The 15985-nt window shown below is 34.6% G+C and overlaps 1 protein-coding gene across 8 annotated transcripts in view; it reads right to left on the bottom strand.

Moving 5' to 3' along the window:
• Positions 1-15985, bottom strand: part of GPHN (gephyrin) — a 767219-nt gene that overhangs the window by 380239 nt on the left and 370995 nt on the right. For 3 of the 8 annotated variants that reach the window (XM_011994241.1, XM_011994242.1, XM_011994245.1), the window contains exon 5: positions 5302-5340. The exons of the other annotated variants lie outside the window; for them this stretch is intronic. In XM_011994241.1, coding sequence (XP_011849631.1) covers positions 5302-5340 — 39 coding nt within the window. The remainder of the gene's footprint in view (positions 1-5301; positions 5341-15985) is intronic. 8 annotated transcript variants of the gene reach the window in all.

The following is a 15985-nucleotide window of genomic DNA, read 5'->3' as shown; positions in this document are numbered from 1 at the left end:
AAGCATTCTAAGTCAAATACAAAAAGTCTCGTGGTGTCTTGTATTTTAAAAACTTCCAAATATCTAACTAGTGAACTTTTCAGGTATTGATTTTGATGTTCATAAAATTAAAGACTGTTACGTGTGAATAAAGGATCTTTGTACCAAAAAGTCTGTCTTTCTGGGGCAATTTACTTTCCCCCAGTGATCTCTTTCTCACCTACCTGACTTCTTGTGCCAGGAGTTAGCTTCTGCCAGCAACATTGAAGTATTTGATGGTAGGAGGGCAAATGGGGGGAAAAGAAATTGAGAAACTAAGAGACTGATTATTAGTGCCTGCTACTGTTATTATCCATATTCAAAATCAAAAAAGTGAAACTTCACAAAAGTTTCACTTCATTTTATGGACACCTTCACAAAATGTTTATATAAGGAAGCTACGTCTTCAGCCATATCCTTTGCAAGGTCTTGAATACATTCTGCTGTCATTCAGTGGAGAAAATAAAAAAGTAAAAGAAAAAATAGATGATTTGTTAGACAGTAGTTGCCTAATTCAGATAATTTTCTTGTTATTAGATATAAAGGACTTGAAGCCTAGTAAGAATGAGATAGACGTATTGTCTTCTCAGATTAACTTTCACACAAAGGAAACACATTATAGCACTCTATTTTAAATTCAGTTTCCTCAAAATAAAATAGGAGTTCAGAGATCATAAGACAAGAAAAAGTATATTTATTATTAATAAAATGAGTTTCATAAAATTATGTTACTCTTATATTTTCCTTTATTCCACATTATTAAAATATCTGCATAATCTGCTTTTTCTGTTTTGAAATGTTTTTCAGAATGAATGCAGGCAAAGCAAAATCTTTTAAAATTGTTCATTATTGCTAAGAAAACAAGCTAATCTGGTCGTAATTTCTATTGTAGTGCTTTTCTGTTGACATGACAACCTTGACCTTCCCATAGCTGTGCTGTTAAAATAAAGTTTGGTAAGAAATTGGAAGGAAGAAGGAAAAATGTGTTAGTAAAGTTTATCCTAAAGGAATCAGTGTGAAGTACTCAGTAATAGGAATGAAAGCTAACTGCTCTCAAGTTTAAATGCACACATCAGTACAGGGAGGACAAATAAATTTATAGTTCAGAAATAATTAAATCCATAAGAAAAACTAATGAATATGACTGAACCTTCTGACACCAGGAATTTTAGTGAGTTTTAATTGATACTGAGAATAAATTAAATTCCTGAACATTTTCATTATTGGTATAAGAGTTGTACTTCCGGGGCAAAAATCTCTCACTGCTTTCAATTACGTTCAAGAACAGACTATTGGACATTAGTTATCAACTTACCTATAGCCATTTTCTACTCTTCACTATGAAACTAATAAACCTGGTTTTAGTTACTGTTGCTTATTAATAGCTATCAATGAAATCACTAACCTGCCACTGAATGCTCTAGGCTTTAAAATTAAAAAGATTCCTATTGACATTTAAGTTACTGCCAGCATCCTTCAGCTGTGAAAAGCTGTAATACAGAATTTATCATTCTTATTACATTCTTCTTCCTGAATCAATAATGCTTAGAAGAGGTGAAAGGATTTCCTTATATACAGCCACTCTGACTTTGAACATTTCCCTCAGACCATTAGATGAAAAGAACAAAATTGTGCGGTTGATATTAGAAATGCATTTTTTGTTAAACGTCTTTTCCCCTCTCCTGGAATGTGAGCCCCTTAAGAGCAAAGTTTTATGTCTTTGTGTCACATATTCCTAGCAGACTACAGATTACCCAACCTTTCTTAAAAGGTTCTGAGAGAATTTTTGTATCTAGTGAATTAACTTCTCTCTCATGCATATAGAATGGTACTAGCTGGTATGCCACCCTTAGGATAATTGAGAAGATAGTCAAACAATTTTCTGTGTTTGATAGTTTAGATGAAGAACCTCAGTTGATAGAGTATAAAAATCACCACCCTAAAATTGTTGAATTAACAAATGAGAACTTATCACCTAACAGATTGAAAGCCTTTCCTAAGTCCATCATTATTTTAACTACTGCAGTTTTAAACTGCTTGAAGACAAGGGCCAATTCTCTTTAACTTATTTAATTCTTATAAGGTCTAGGACACTATGGTACAGAGTACAGTGTTTCATCAGTGGATTAAAACACACACAGAGACACACGTGCACACACACACACACACACACACACACACACAAACAGGCATGTATTTGCACATTACCTAAACCAAATTCCAAACCTACTGAATCGGAATCTCGGGTTTGAGCCTAGGAATCTTTTTAGAAAAATGTCTATGAGTGGTAGAAGGCTGAGTATACAGGATGAAGGATCTCTGGATTGAAATGAATTCCTGTTCCCATTTCTGGTTCCTCTAAACATGACCTGGTTCCCTCATCTTAGTCATCTTCATTTAAATTCTGCCTTTCAAATGCCTACCTCTCTCCTCTATAAAAGCCCACATTATTCCATTTCAAAGATGTGCCATCATACTGTCCTTAAGTTGGTTATTTTTTTAAAATTTAACTTTCTTCAGAATCATTTTTGTTATCTTGCAATCATCCAAGATCTGTGTTATTTTAACTTCATTCTCCCTTTTATTTATAGAATACAGTCTTCTAAATTTTATCATTTGGCCTTCTGTAGCCTTTCTAAAAGTTTATAATTTCTTCTGTTCCTAATATAATATCTTGGACTTATTAATCTTTCATATAAATTATGTGGTTTCTCCCTGATCTCTTTGCTATTAATTTAATTTTTTCGTGGACAAAAGTATTAAATGCTATTGAATCCATTTCTAGTTATATAACCAAAAGAAAAACAGATACTTGCACACCAATGTTTGTAGGAGCATTATTTATAAAAGTTAAAATCTGAAAACAACCCAGTATCCACCAACAGGTGAACTGATAAACAAGTTGTGGTATATACATACAATGGAATATTAATTAGAGTTAAAAAAGGATGAAATTCTAATACATTATATAATATAAATGAACCTTGAAAACATTTTGCTAAGTGAAATAAGCTTGACACTGAAAGACAAAACTTGTATGATTCCACTTATATGAGGTATCTAGAATAGGCAAATTTATAAAGACAGAAAATAGATTAGAGTTTACCAGGGGTTAGGGGAGAGAGATGGGGAATTTTTATTTAATGGGTACAGAGTTTCTATGTGGAATGATAAAAAAAAGTTCTAGAAACAGTGGTGATAGTTGCACAAAACTGTGAATGTGCTAATATCACTGAATTGTACACTTAAAATTGGTTAAAATGGTAAATTTTATGTTTATATTTTATCAAAATTTTAAAAAGCTACTGAAATGATTTTCTTAACTTTCCTAGAGCATCCTTTTCTTCACACTGATGAATTTTATCTATATTATTAAAAGAAAATAAAAACCCATCCATACTTTTTCCATATCTCTAAATCTATCACCTCTTTAGATTTTTTTGTAAAAATAAAATGTAATATGGATACTCAGCATTTTCCACACTTCGAGCACAATGATGTTGTAGATACACACATAAAACACTTCAAATCTCTATATACACATGTGCAGGCACACATACATACTCCACTTTACATCTCCTCCTTAGACTCTTGCAAATTTCACCAAAATTATTCTTTGGTTCTTGTATTTGAGCTTTCATTTAGATAAAAGCTATTAAGACTATAAGGTTTACAGTGCAGATAATGTTATGTTGCAAGTTATTTTTAGATGCCAAGTACTTTGCAAATACAATAATGAGAAAATATCAATTTCAAAGGTTTACCCAACATACAAGAAAAGAGTTTAAAAGGAAGGAAGATAAATACATCTAAAGGATCTCTAAAGAACTGGTATTACGTAAACTATGAGGAAGCTGAGAAATGATATTCTCAAAGGAAAAAATAGGGCAGAGCAGAAAGCTACTTTAATCTGAACTACAAAGAATTATAAGATAATTAAATTTATTATTTTTAGAGATGATACTTTTAAAGTTGCAAAAAATCTTCTGGTCTTATTAAAAAGAATAAAATTAATAGGAGTAACTTGTCCTTATAAAACCCTGGAAAATTTAGGAAAAATAAATTAAGAAATAATTTTAGTATATGGAAAATTATTGAAAGATCCCATACATGAGAAATAAATGTACATAATATATGATGTGAAAAGAAAACTTAAGCAAAGATGATGATTTTTAAAAATATGTATTCTTATGTAAAGAGAAGAATGTGGAGTTGTACAAAAAAGCAGAACGGACAGGTGGTAGTGAGTTTAAAAAGTCACTTTAGGAGCAAACTGGACTGGCTGTTAAATAGCAAAGCATTTTCCTATTTCTAAGATGTTAGGACAATATGTAGGTAAAACTTTTATTGGAAATAAAATATGATCAGGGTTACAAGACAACAGAGGAGCAATGCCAGTGATTTTTTAAATGCAGCAAACTATAAAGGAGGCAACACAGGCCAAACAGCAAGTTGCAAGTACATAGGAGATGATTGCAATGTCTCAAATAAATTAATGGGGCAGCCACAGGCAGCAAATAGGAAGAGGAGGCAACAGTCGAGCAAACTCAGTCAGCAGTCTAACTCAGTGGCACAAGGCAAGTGTAGATGATAGCAGAAATGCTAAACAATCTCACCTACTTACAGTGTTACAGGTATAGATTGGGCAAGGCAAGATCAGGCAGGCAGATGGCGTAGCACTTGTTAGGCCATAGTATAGGGGAATTGTAGGGGAGCAGATAGATAATGCTGGGCAGTCTAAAATGCTAAAATGGCAGATGGATACGGCAGTACCAGGCCATTTGCTGACGGACAAAGTACCAGTGAGTGAAGAATGCAAATCATTCAGCAGATGAGTGAAGTGAGGCAAAAAGGAGAGACAAAAACCAAAGGCAATCAAGCAGGAAGACAGAACGGTAGAGAAACAATGACAGATCATCAGAAGCAGTTGTATAGGGTAATAACAAGCTTTCAGCAGAGGAATAAAACACCATTCAGGAAAAGATGAGATTGAGAGTGAGGCAGTCCCCTGAACTGGGTGTCTTCCATCTAGGATACAGTAATCAATAAACTGCAAATGAGAATCCACAAGAGAACAGCACACAAATGGAAATAGCAGATGGATCTGAACTCTATTGCCCAGGGATACAGAATGACCCTAGAACATAGATACATAGCAATCCACAAAGAAATTAAACAGATGTGAAAAATGGGTCCAAGCATTTTTTATGATGATAAAAGAAACCAAAACACTAAAAATTATTAATCTGAAAATGATTGGCTGGGATTGAAGTCTTCGCTTACCCCTTTCTGGAGCCCACAAAATGGGAATGTTGGGAATTTCTGCAGCAGAAAAACAGAAGAGAAAAGGGATTTCTGACTCCCAGTTTGAGGAAAGCAGGTCAAATTTAGGGCTATATGAACTGGTTCAGGGAAATAAGAACCAGCCTGAACCTTCTCCCTTCCTCAGAATGAAACCATTTCTGAGTTATGGGAAAGGTTTAGGAAGCCCTCACCCCATCATTCCCCACAACCTCCCCTTTCACACTTACCTCCAATGCAAACAGTTTCCAGCAAGGAGGTACTTGGAAAAATTCACTCTTATGTTTACACCATGGCAAAATGGGAAGATGGTCAACTAATGGTATTTCCTGTGTAGGTCGGGCTTCTAATTCAGTGGGATCCCTTCCACTCTTTGTGAATGAGCAGAGGGGACAGATTACTAGAAACTACCTACCTCTTTGAAAGTGGATGAGAAACAATCAGGGGCAGTAATGTCAATCAACAAATAGTAATATCAGTAAATATCTTGGTGATCTCATCAATTGTCATGGATTTTAATTCCATTTATATGTTGATGACTCCAAAAATAATATTTCTAGCCCAGATTTTCCTACTGAAGTCTAGATACATATACCTAATATCTACTTTTTTGGGGGGCAGGGGGAAGGAGTCTCACTCTGTCACCCAGGCTGGAGTACAGTGGCACAATCTCAGCTCACTGCAAACCTCTGCCTCCTGGGTTCAAGCAATTCTCCTGCCTCAGCCTCCTAAGTAGCTGGGATTACAGGCGTGCACCACCACGTCTGGCTTTTTTCTTTTCTTTTCTTTTAGTAGAGACAGAGTTTCACCTGGTTGTCTAGGCTGGTCTTGAACTCCTTACCTCATGTGATCAGCCCACCTCAACCTCCCAAAGTGCTGGGATTACAGGTGTGAGCCACTGTGCTCAGCCTCATATACCTAATATCTAATTGCAATTCAATATCTCCACTTGAATACCTAAAGGAAGTTCACACTTCCATAACCAAAGTAAAATTCTTGATCTTCCCCCTCAAACCTACTTTTCCCATAGTCTTCTCCATTTCATTAAATGGAAACTACATCCTTTTAATTCCCAAGTCAGGTCTTATACCTGACTTCTCTCTTTATCTTATTCTATCTGTTTACCTCTCCCTTCAAAATATATCAATAATCTACTTCTCACTACCTCCACCTCTATCATTGGTCTAAGCCACTGTCATTTTCCACCTGGGTTATTTTAATAGTCTCCTAACTTGTTTCTACATTAAAATATGTCAGTTCATGCCATGCCTCTACTCTATTACACTAAGGGTGGCATTCAGGTTCCAGATGATCCATGGCTTCCTCTTTCTCCTCCTTTAGGTCTTTGTTCAAATGTCATCTTATCAATGAGGCCTTCTTTAATGGATGACCCTATTTAAAATTATAACCCTCTTTCCCGCCTGGGCTACTATCCTCCCTCCCTGGTTAATTTTTACACATAGCACTTACCATCTCCAGTACTATACAGTTTACTTGTTTTTTTAATAGTTTGTATCCTCTCACTAAAATGTAAATTCCATAAAGGTAGGAACTTTTGACTTATTAGCTCATTGCTCTATCTCAACATCTGAAACAGTGCCTGGCATGTATATATCTATATCTATATCTATATCTATATCTATATCTTGTAGGCTTTAAGTACATATTTGAGTCCATGAAGCATTAACTTCTTATGGGGCTTCCTCTCTCAGTCTCAAATTTTCAGAGTATTCTTCTGAAAGCTCACATACTATGAGCTTTTAGATTAACAGAGCAGATGCTAGTGCACTATAGAACAGGAATGTTCTATAACAGGGTTGGCAAACTACAGCCCCAGGGCCAAATCCTGCCCATTTTCTGTTTTCATTTTTTTTTTTTTTTTTTTTGTATGGCCTGCAATCTACAAGTGATCTTTGTATTTTTTAATGATTCAAGAGATAATCAAAAGAAGAACAGTATTTCATGACACATGGAAATATATGAAATCTAAATTCAGTGCCCATAATAAAGTTTTGTTAGAACACAGCCAGGCTCATTTATTTATATCATCTGTGGCTGCCTTTGTGCTATAGGTCTGGCAGAGTTGGGTAATTTTGACAGAGACCATATGCCTACAAAATCTAAAAAATTTACCATCTGGCCCTTTTAAATAAGTGTGCTGACCCCTGTCCTATAGTATTTTATATTTAGAAGGCAAAGAGTAATAATTAAACTTTAAGCAATCATACACTAGAATTTACTGTTAATATTGTTGCTACTATTGCCCATAGTAAATGTTTGGGGGAATGTATACTTATACTAGGATTTGCTTTCAATATTATTATTATTATTAATTTTATTTTTTATTTTATTTTTGAGACAGTGTCTTGCTCTGTTACCCAGGCTGGAGTGCAGTGGTGCGATCTTGGCTCACTGCAATCTCCACCTCCCGGGTACAAATGATTCCCCTCCCTCAGCCGCCTGAGTAGACGGGATTACAGGGGCATGTAATCATGCCTGGCTAATTTTTCTGTTTTTAGTGGAGATGAGGTTTCACCATGCTGGCTAGGCTGGTCTCAAACTCCTGACCTCAGGTGATCTGCCCACCTCGACCTCCCAAAGTGCTGGGATTACAGGTATGAGCCACTGCACCTGGCCTGCTTTCAATATTATATACAAGTAGCCTCTCATTCCTCTAAATATTATTTATTAAAGAGGGTGATATTCATTCATCTATCTACCCCAGAGAGCAGTCCCATCTTGAAGGGACAAAGTACAATACCAGTAAGTCTTAAAAATGGCAAAATGGGAGAGAATGAAAAAGGAAGTAAATAGGGCCCATAAAGGGAACTTATATCAAAGTATCACACAATTAACCAAACTTCTAAATACATACCCTAACAATAGTTGGAAATTAGCATAATATGAATTTCTTTTGAATCCCATCAATGGGGTTATTAAAGTGACCTCATTATAATGGGTTTGCCTATACAATGTAATCTTGAATCATATCAGACAATTGACACATTATAATAAGACTCCATTATAGTTATACAATATTCAAAACTAACAATTATATTCTCTCTGGTTTAAATACCTCCATTTTGTAAAAAAGAGTATTTAAAAAATTTTGTAAAACTGCATTCAGAAGCACCTCCTAATCAAAACTGACCTAGCTTTTCTTTCCATAAAGGTTTAGCCTGAGGATTATTCCACGCAAGGACATTATGTTATTTGCTGCAATACAACTTATAGAAAGGAGTGAAGAAGCTGAGGGGGAAGACACTTAAATTATCCCAGTGGCACTCATGGCTATAATGTTATCTTCATTCTTCACAGAGAGGTATACTTTATTTCTTTGTATATCAATTAGTCCTTCCAGCATGATGGACTGCTTCTTCCACACTGTTGCCTTTGGCTTTTGGTCTTGCTCATTCAGTGACACTGACAACCATCATCTTCAAACTGTACACACAAGAGAGGTTTACTGCTTCTTTCTTTTCAGCATCTTTTGAAGGAACTTGGATCCTTTCTGCTACTTCTCATCTGTGTTCCATTAATAACTATCTAAAATGGTTACTACCTCCAGTGGACATTTGTCCTTCATATTTTAGTAGCAGTTCCAAGTTCCAATACTGGTAAAATTATTAGAATAATTCAAATTGTTTACTTTGTTGCCTGAATCTACTTTCTGAGTCCCTATCAGATGCCTTTTATGGCAGGCAGTAACAACAAAGTTACGAATATTCTTCCCTTCTAATTCAGTGATATTATTCTGAGACGTTCATAGCACTTGACAGATATAAAGTACTCATTTGTTGTCATCTTACTACATTTTATGTGAAAAGCAACAGTAAGTCCATTTCATAGATGGGCACCTAATATACAGAGATAGAAATCCATATTCCTGATTCCAGAGAGTAGTAAAGAAAGGAATATCCTGAAATCTCCCTTCCTTAGACTATGTCTCTAGATAAATATACTTTTAGCATTTTACTAATATATCTGCAAAATATTTATTTATATTTTAATTGTTAATTTCTTAGCACTCATTTTGCAAAACCAAAGTATTCTGGTATGCTAGCCTCTTTTTATTTCACAAGAGTAGATTTGGAAGGGTGAACTAGAAAGGTGATTTCAAGATATTATTACTGATAAATTCAAGCTAAAATAAGGATTTAACAAGTCCTCTTTGGTATTTCTTTTCCCTTTTCCACAACTATACTATTGTGTACTTTAGGTCCTACCCTGTTTGATTTTTTCTTACAGAGAATAATTCTTATAGTATTTATTCAACCATCACTTACTTATTTTTAAAGCTAAAGCTCTTTCTAAATATATTGTAGATAACAATAGCAAAGATTTATATCACAAGGAAATATTGTTTTTAGTGCCTTGCTTATATTATTTACATAATATAACTACTCTATGAGGCAAGTACTCTTACTATCTTCATTTTACACATAAGAAAACAGGTTTTTAAAGTTAAGTAAATTATATGGGGTTGCACACTAATAACAGGTGGATCTAAGATTCAAACCCAAATAGTCTGTGCTCTTAACCACCATATTACTTTTATTATTTCTATGCCCATTATGGAGCAGAATTAACCAGTCTGTTATGCTACTCCATAAAAGGTTCTATGGGCAACACTATTTTTCTAGTTAGAACTGTAATTAGAAACAGAACTTACCATCACTTGCATGTACACTTGCTTATATGTTTATTTAACATATGATCTCTCTTATCCATAGGGCCCCATAAAAGCTGAGTGCATATTCTGACATAGAGTAGGTATACAATTAGGACATATATTTAAAGGAAACTGAATATCTAATTTTTATTTGTGGGTTCTTCACATAGGAAATTTTTGTTTTTGCCTTATTCTCAAAATTGCAAAAATTCTGACCTCAAGGAACAATGTACTCTTCCCTCTTTAGTGCTATTATGTGGAATAGGACCCTTTCAACTTAACAGTCTTAAATGCAAAGTCAATTATTGCTCTAATTATTTATCTGAATGGTCTAATTTTGTACCTATAATTTTTATACTGGTACCATTTTACTATGGAGCTTTTATTTTTTCATGCATAAAAAATAGAGAATGTATATTTTGGGCAAGTCTCTGCCTGGTGGAAAGATTAAATGCAAAAATAATCCAAAAGTAAGTAGACTTAAGGAGAATCGTAACATTTCTTTTCAAATATCAGAAATGTCATCTAAAGGAGGAATTAACCTTCTTTTGAGCACAGCCAAGAGCAGAATTAGGACAAGTGGGTAGAAATTACAAGGTGACAGATTTCAGTTTGATATATTTAGACTTTCAAACAACTAGAGTTGTCTAAATAATGAACTCTTTGATAGAAGAAGTGATGATTGAAATGTTCAGGCTGGAGTGATGGAAAGGGCATGCTAGGGCTTTGAACATGATGGTCTTTGTTCTCTTCAAATTCTGAGATACTATGATTACTATTATAAAGTTTGTAATTTTATACAAATGCTAAGCTAACTAGAGATATAGCACTGACAAAATCTATGATAACATATTCCTTGATTGTCTTGATTCTTGATTCTAAGGGAAATATTGATTGAAAAGGTTTCCAAACAACAAATCAACACAATTGGAATTTGGTGCCTTTCAGTACTTTAAATTTGATAAATAAATAAATAGATAGATAGTTACTATGTTCGCAGATTAAATCAGAACTTTTTTTTTTTTTTTAACCAGGGCATAAAAACAAACTCCAAAAAGAATAAAGTTAGTCCTACTGAGGAATGTATTCATATGCATTTGAATAAATGCTGATCCAAAAAAGTATCTAAGAAAGTCCTGAAAGCATGATTTTACTGTCTATACTGACTGATAGTAGACTTATGAGTTCTGGTTTCCAAGGAATCTTTGAATAAGGACAGTGATATGGTTTGGTTGTGTCCCCACCCAAATCTGGTCTTGAATTGTAATTCCCATAATCCCTATGTGTAATGGGAGGGACTCAGCGGGAGGTATTAATAATTTAATCATGGGGCAGTTACCCTCATACTTTTCTCATGGTTCTCATGATAGTGAGTTCTCTTGAGATCTGATGGTTTTATAAGGGGCCTTTCCCCCTGTGGCTCTGCACTTCTATTTGCTGCCACCATGTGAAGAAGGACGTGTTTGCTTCAACTTCCACCATGACTGTAAGTTTCCTAAGGCCTACCACACCCTGCTGAACTGTGAGTCAATTAAGCCTCTTTCTTTTACAAATTATCCAGTCTTGGGTATGTCTTTATTAGCGATGTGAGAACAGACTAATACAGTAAATCTCTCATTTTTATATTTGGTCCCTCCCTAGCCAGTCTGAAAGAAATAAAATAATGTAGGTCTAGTGTATCCATCCTTCTATGTAAAGTGAATTCTCTGTTTTAGCCAGAAAGATTTTATGTTTGTATTTCTCTGTGCCTTGCTCAACATTTTCCTTCTTCTTTACTCCTACCATAATGTCTTCCTCTTTCAAAACCTGAATCCCACTCAATTTTAGCTTAAATTTTACAAAAATTTCACTGATTACTCAAGTTCACTTTTAATCTTTCTCTTTGAATAAATCTTTTTGCCTGAATTGGCTGAATATTTCTGGTACCAGGTTTATACTGTCTTGAATTGTCATGTGACTATTTTAGGAGTATATGTACTTCAGCTTTGGGTTCGATAAAGCCCAAGGTGCTTCATAAATATTTGTTACATTGAACAAAGACAATGAATGCTGTTCTTACCAAACAGGAAGGTACTAAGTGTGCCTATGATCTGAAAAAAAAAATTCTGCTTTCAGTGGACAATATAAAAATAATTATAAACCCCAGATATACAGTGGGCTATTGCTAAAAAGCTATTTTTTCACATATCTGGCTGTTTCAAGACAAGTCCTTATTTTTAAGACATATCCACCAGTTATGTTTGTAGTTAACAATAGCTATTAGAAACACAATGGTTAGTAGCAAAAGTATTTGGGGCTACCATATCTAATTAGAGATAATAGGTAGTACTGTTAAATGAGGAAGAAAAAGAACGAATACTGAGCATCTACAAAGATTACAGGCATTATGTTAGATCCTTTTACACACATTTATTGCCATTTACTACTTGAAAAATCTTGGGCAAGTCAATGAATCAATCTGTGTCACAGTTTCTGCATCTTTAAGGCAGAGCTAACAATAAATAGTACCTGCCTTATACATATATTATTTATTTATTTATTTTTTAAGACAGCGTCTCACTCTGTCACCCAGGTGGCCCCATCTTTGCTCACTGCAACTTCCGCCTCCTGGGTTCAAGTAATTCTCGTGATTCGGCCTCCTGAGTAGCTGGGACCACAGGCATGCAACAACATGCCTGGCTAATTTTTTTGTATTTTAGTAGACATGAGTTTCACCATGTTGGCCAGGCTGGTCTCAAAATCCTGACCTCAAGTGATCCACTGCCTCGGTCTACCAAAGGGCTAGGATTATAGGCATGAGCCACCACACCCAGCCTTGTATGGTTGTTTTGAAGACTAAATGAGTTAACATATGCTTAAAAGAGTTCCTTGCACATAGTAATTGCTATATGTGTTAGTTTTTATTATTGACTATGTTTATTATTAGAATCAACAATTTTGAGAGGTAGGTAGGCATCAGCTAATTTAGCAGATGAGAAAACAGATTTGAACAGGTCAACTTGCCTTAAGTTTCATAGTTAGTAAGTAGTAGCACTAATATTCAAATTTAGGAATCTGACTCTGTAGTGTAAGCCTTTTCCACTATACCATATTGCATGCCAACATGTTTATACGAAGATTTGACATGGGATCTATTTCATAAAATTACAATGAGCTCCTTAAAATGGGATCAAATATAACCATCAAATCTGACCATAGAGGAATGGAACATTTTATTAAATTCAGTTTTAAACACTTCAGGTATAAGGGTTTCTAGTATTCTGCTTTGTAAGCAATTTAATATTAATTTTCCTATTTGCATAGAACAATTTTAAGATAGTCAAAATCCTAGTTCAATATGATTAATTTTAGCCTTACCATGTATAACAGGTATTTTATTTTACTCAAAACAAAATCAAATTTTCTATCAAAAACAAATGATTAAATATGGTGTTTTTTGCTATGCTTCTGTAGGAGAGTGTTTTCTGATTGTTAAAATGGCCAATATTAACTTTTAGGTGAGTTATTAAATGTAAATTCTCACTATCTTTCACAGGAGTAACAAACTGAAAATCATTAACATGTTGTTAGTAACTTAGGTCAATTTTTTCTTCTTCCCAGTGCTTATACAGTGTTCTTATTTTTGAAGCATTACAATATAAGAAAGAAAAATGACTAATGACTGCACAAAATAATACTTGTCTTATAGTAACAAACACTCAAAATTATGACACACATACATTTCAATAAATTGTTTATAAAACAATTTTTATAACTCTCTTTAATTTGTATTAGAAAACTGACATTTTCATGAAAAAAATCTAATAACCTAAGTGAAAAAAGTTTGTAGAAAAGCTTAGATATTTATCTGCCCCAAAGAAACCTAAAAGTAGCCTATAAACAGAATATACCTTCTAAAATTCAGAGTCTTTTCCTAGGTCAGGTTTCTTTGGTACCATTTTGTAGTATTTTCCCTCTTTCAGCATTGGTCACTTTGTCTGATGCCTCTTCACTTCCATAATGAAACAGTTATAAGAACCTTTTTTTTTTTTTTGAGGCGGAGTCTCGCTCTGTCGCCCAGGCTGGAGTGCAGTGGCCGGATCTCAGCTCACTGCAAGCTCCGCCTCCCGGGTTCACGCCATTCTCCTGCCTCAGCCTCCCGAGTAGCTGGGACTACAGGCGTCCGTCACCACGCCCGGCTAGTTTTTTGTATTTTTTAGTAGAGACGGGGTTTCACCGTGTTAGCCAGGATGGTGTCGATCTCCTGACCTCGTGATCCGCCCGTCTCGGCCTCCCAAAGTGCTGGGATTACAGGCTTGAGCCACCGCGCCTGGCATAAGAATCCTTTTAAATAAATATTCCTTATGTCAAATTTATAGTTTCCTGGTATTTTTGCTATTTCTTCTTTTGTTTGATTATTTCATAATCATCAATTGTATCAGCATACTTTTGTTATGAGGCATTTCTAAGAATGTCAGTTTAAAACTATTTTTTGTCAGTTTAAAATTATTTTTAAGAGTGAGATTTTACTTAATGTATAACAAATTCATTTTATTAATTTTTAAAGTGCAGAATTCTATATATTACTTAGAATAAGGGATATTTTATTTTTGTTATGCTGTATTGTCTGTTGAGACAATGGGGCAATACACTTCAATATGGCAGAAAAGCATTTTTTCTTTGCTCCACCTAAAATTAAAAATATAAGGAAGGAAACCTAACATTATTCGGATTACTAAAGAACCAAAGGTAAAAGTCAGAAAATAAAAAAATGTGAGTAAAGATGACTTGTTGTCATCCAACAGGCCAGGGGTGGACAGGCTTTTCTGCAAAGCATCAGATGATAAATATGTCAGGCATTATAGGCTATATGATCTTGTTTACAACTTCTCAACTCTGCTATTTTAGCCATAGACAATACATAAATAAGTGTAGCTTTGTTCTAATAAATCTTCATTTATAGACCCTAAAATTCAAATTCCAAATAATTTTTCACCTCACAAATATTACTCTCCTTTTGATTTTTTCACCCATTTAAAAATGTAAAATCTATTCTTAGCTTCCTGGACATGCAAAAAAAGGTGACAGGCTGGATTTGGCTTGTGGGCCACATTGCTTACTCCTGTGAAAGTCTCACCCATTTTTTAACTTCAGTACCAAGCATGGCACTGAACACATACTGAGGATTAAAAACAAAAGCTTCACGAATGAGCAAGTGGACGAGACATACATGTATGCTAGGCTTTTATTTAACTTTTTTACCTATGATCAAAATAATATATTAGCATACAACCCTTAATTCAATACAGCTTAGTGCTCTAAAAGTACTGAAAGTTATTTTGTGCCTTTTAAATATTTAACAGCTTAACATTTTCTAATTTACTATATTATCAAACACTTTTAAAATAAGCATAGAGATATTCTTTTGTTAATATTTCTTAATCTTTTAGCTCTTCTAGAATTTATGCATTTATGTCTAAAGGGCCCTCACTTCATCTTGCTTATATGTCTATAACTAAACTTTTATTTTTTAAGAATGATAAAAGATCCTTTATATAATAATACCTTTTTTGGACATACATTGCTTTGAAGTAATAATGGGACATAAAGGGATAAAACTTTGTATAGAAATGAGTTTTACGATCTGTGGAACTTTATAATTACGAATATTTCACTAGTGACAATGAATTATCCAATCTTTATCAAATCAGAAAAAAATGCAATCTGGCCAGCCACGGTGGTTCATGCCTGTAATCTCGGCACTTGGGGAGGCTCAAGTGGGCAGATCACTTGAGGTCAGCAGTTTGAGACCATCTTGGCCAATGTGGTGAAATCCTGTCTCTACTAAAAATATAAATATTAGCTGGGCTTGGTGGTGCACGTCTGTAATTCCAGCTACTCAGGAGGCTGAGGCACGAGAATTGCTTGAACCTGGAAGGTGGAGGTTGCAGTGAGCTGAGATCATGCCACTGTACTCCAGCCTAGGTGACAGAGTGAGACTCTGTCTCAAAAAAA

The sequence above is a fragment of the Mandrillus leucophaeus genome, unplaced genomic scaffold (genome assembly GCF_000951045.1).
Source record: "Mandrillus leucophaeus isolate KB7577 unplaced genomic scaffold, Mleu.le_1.0 Scaffold448, whole genome shotgun sequence".
In the NCBI taxonomy this organism is placed as follows: Eukaryota; Metazoa; Chordata; class Mammalia; order Primates; family Cercopithecidae; genus Mandrillus; species Mandrillus leucophaeus.
The sequence above is the reverse complement of the archived record's forward strand: the minus strand, read 5'-3'. Positions and strand labels throughout refer to the sequence as shown.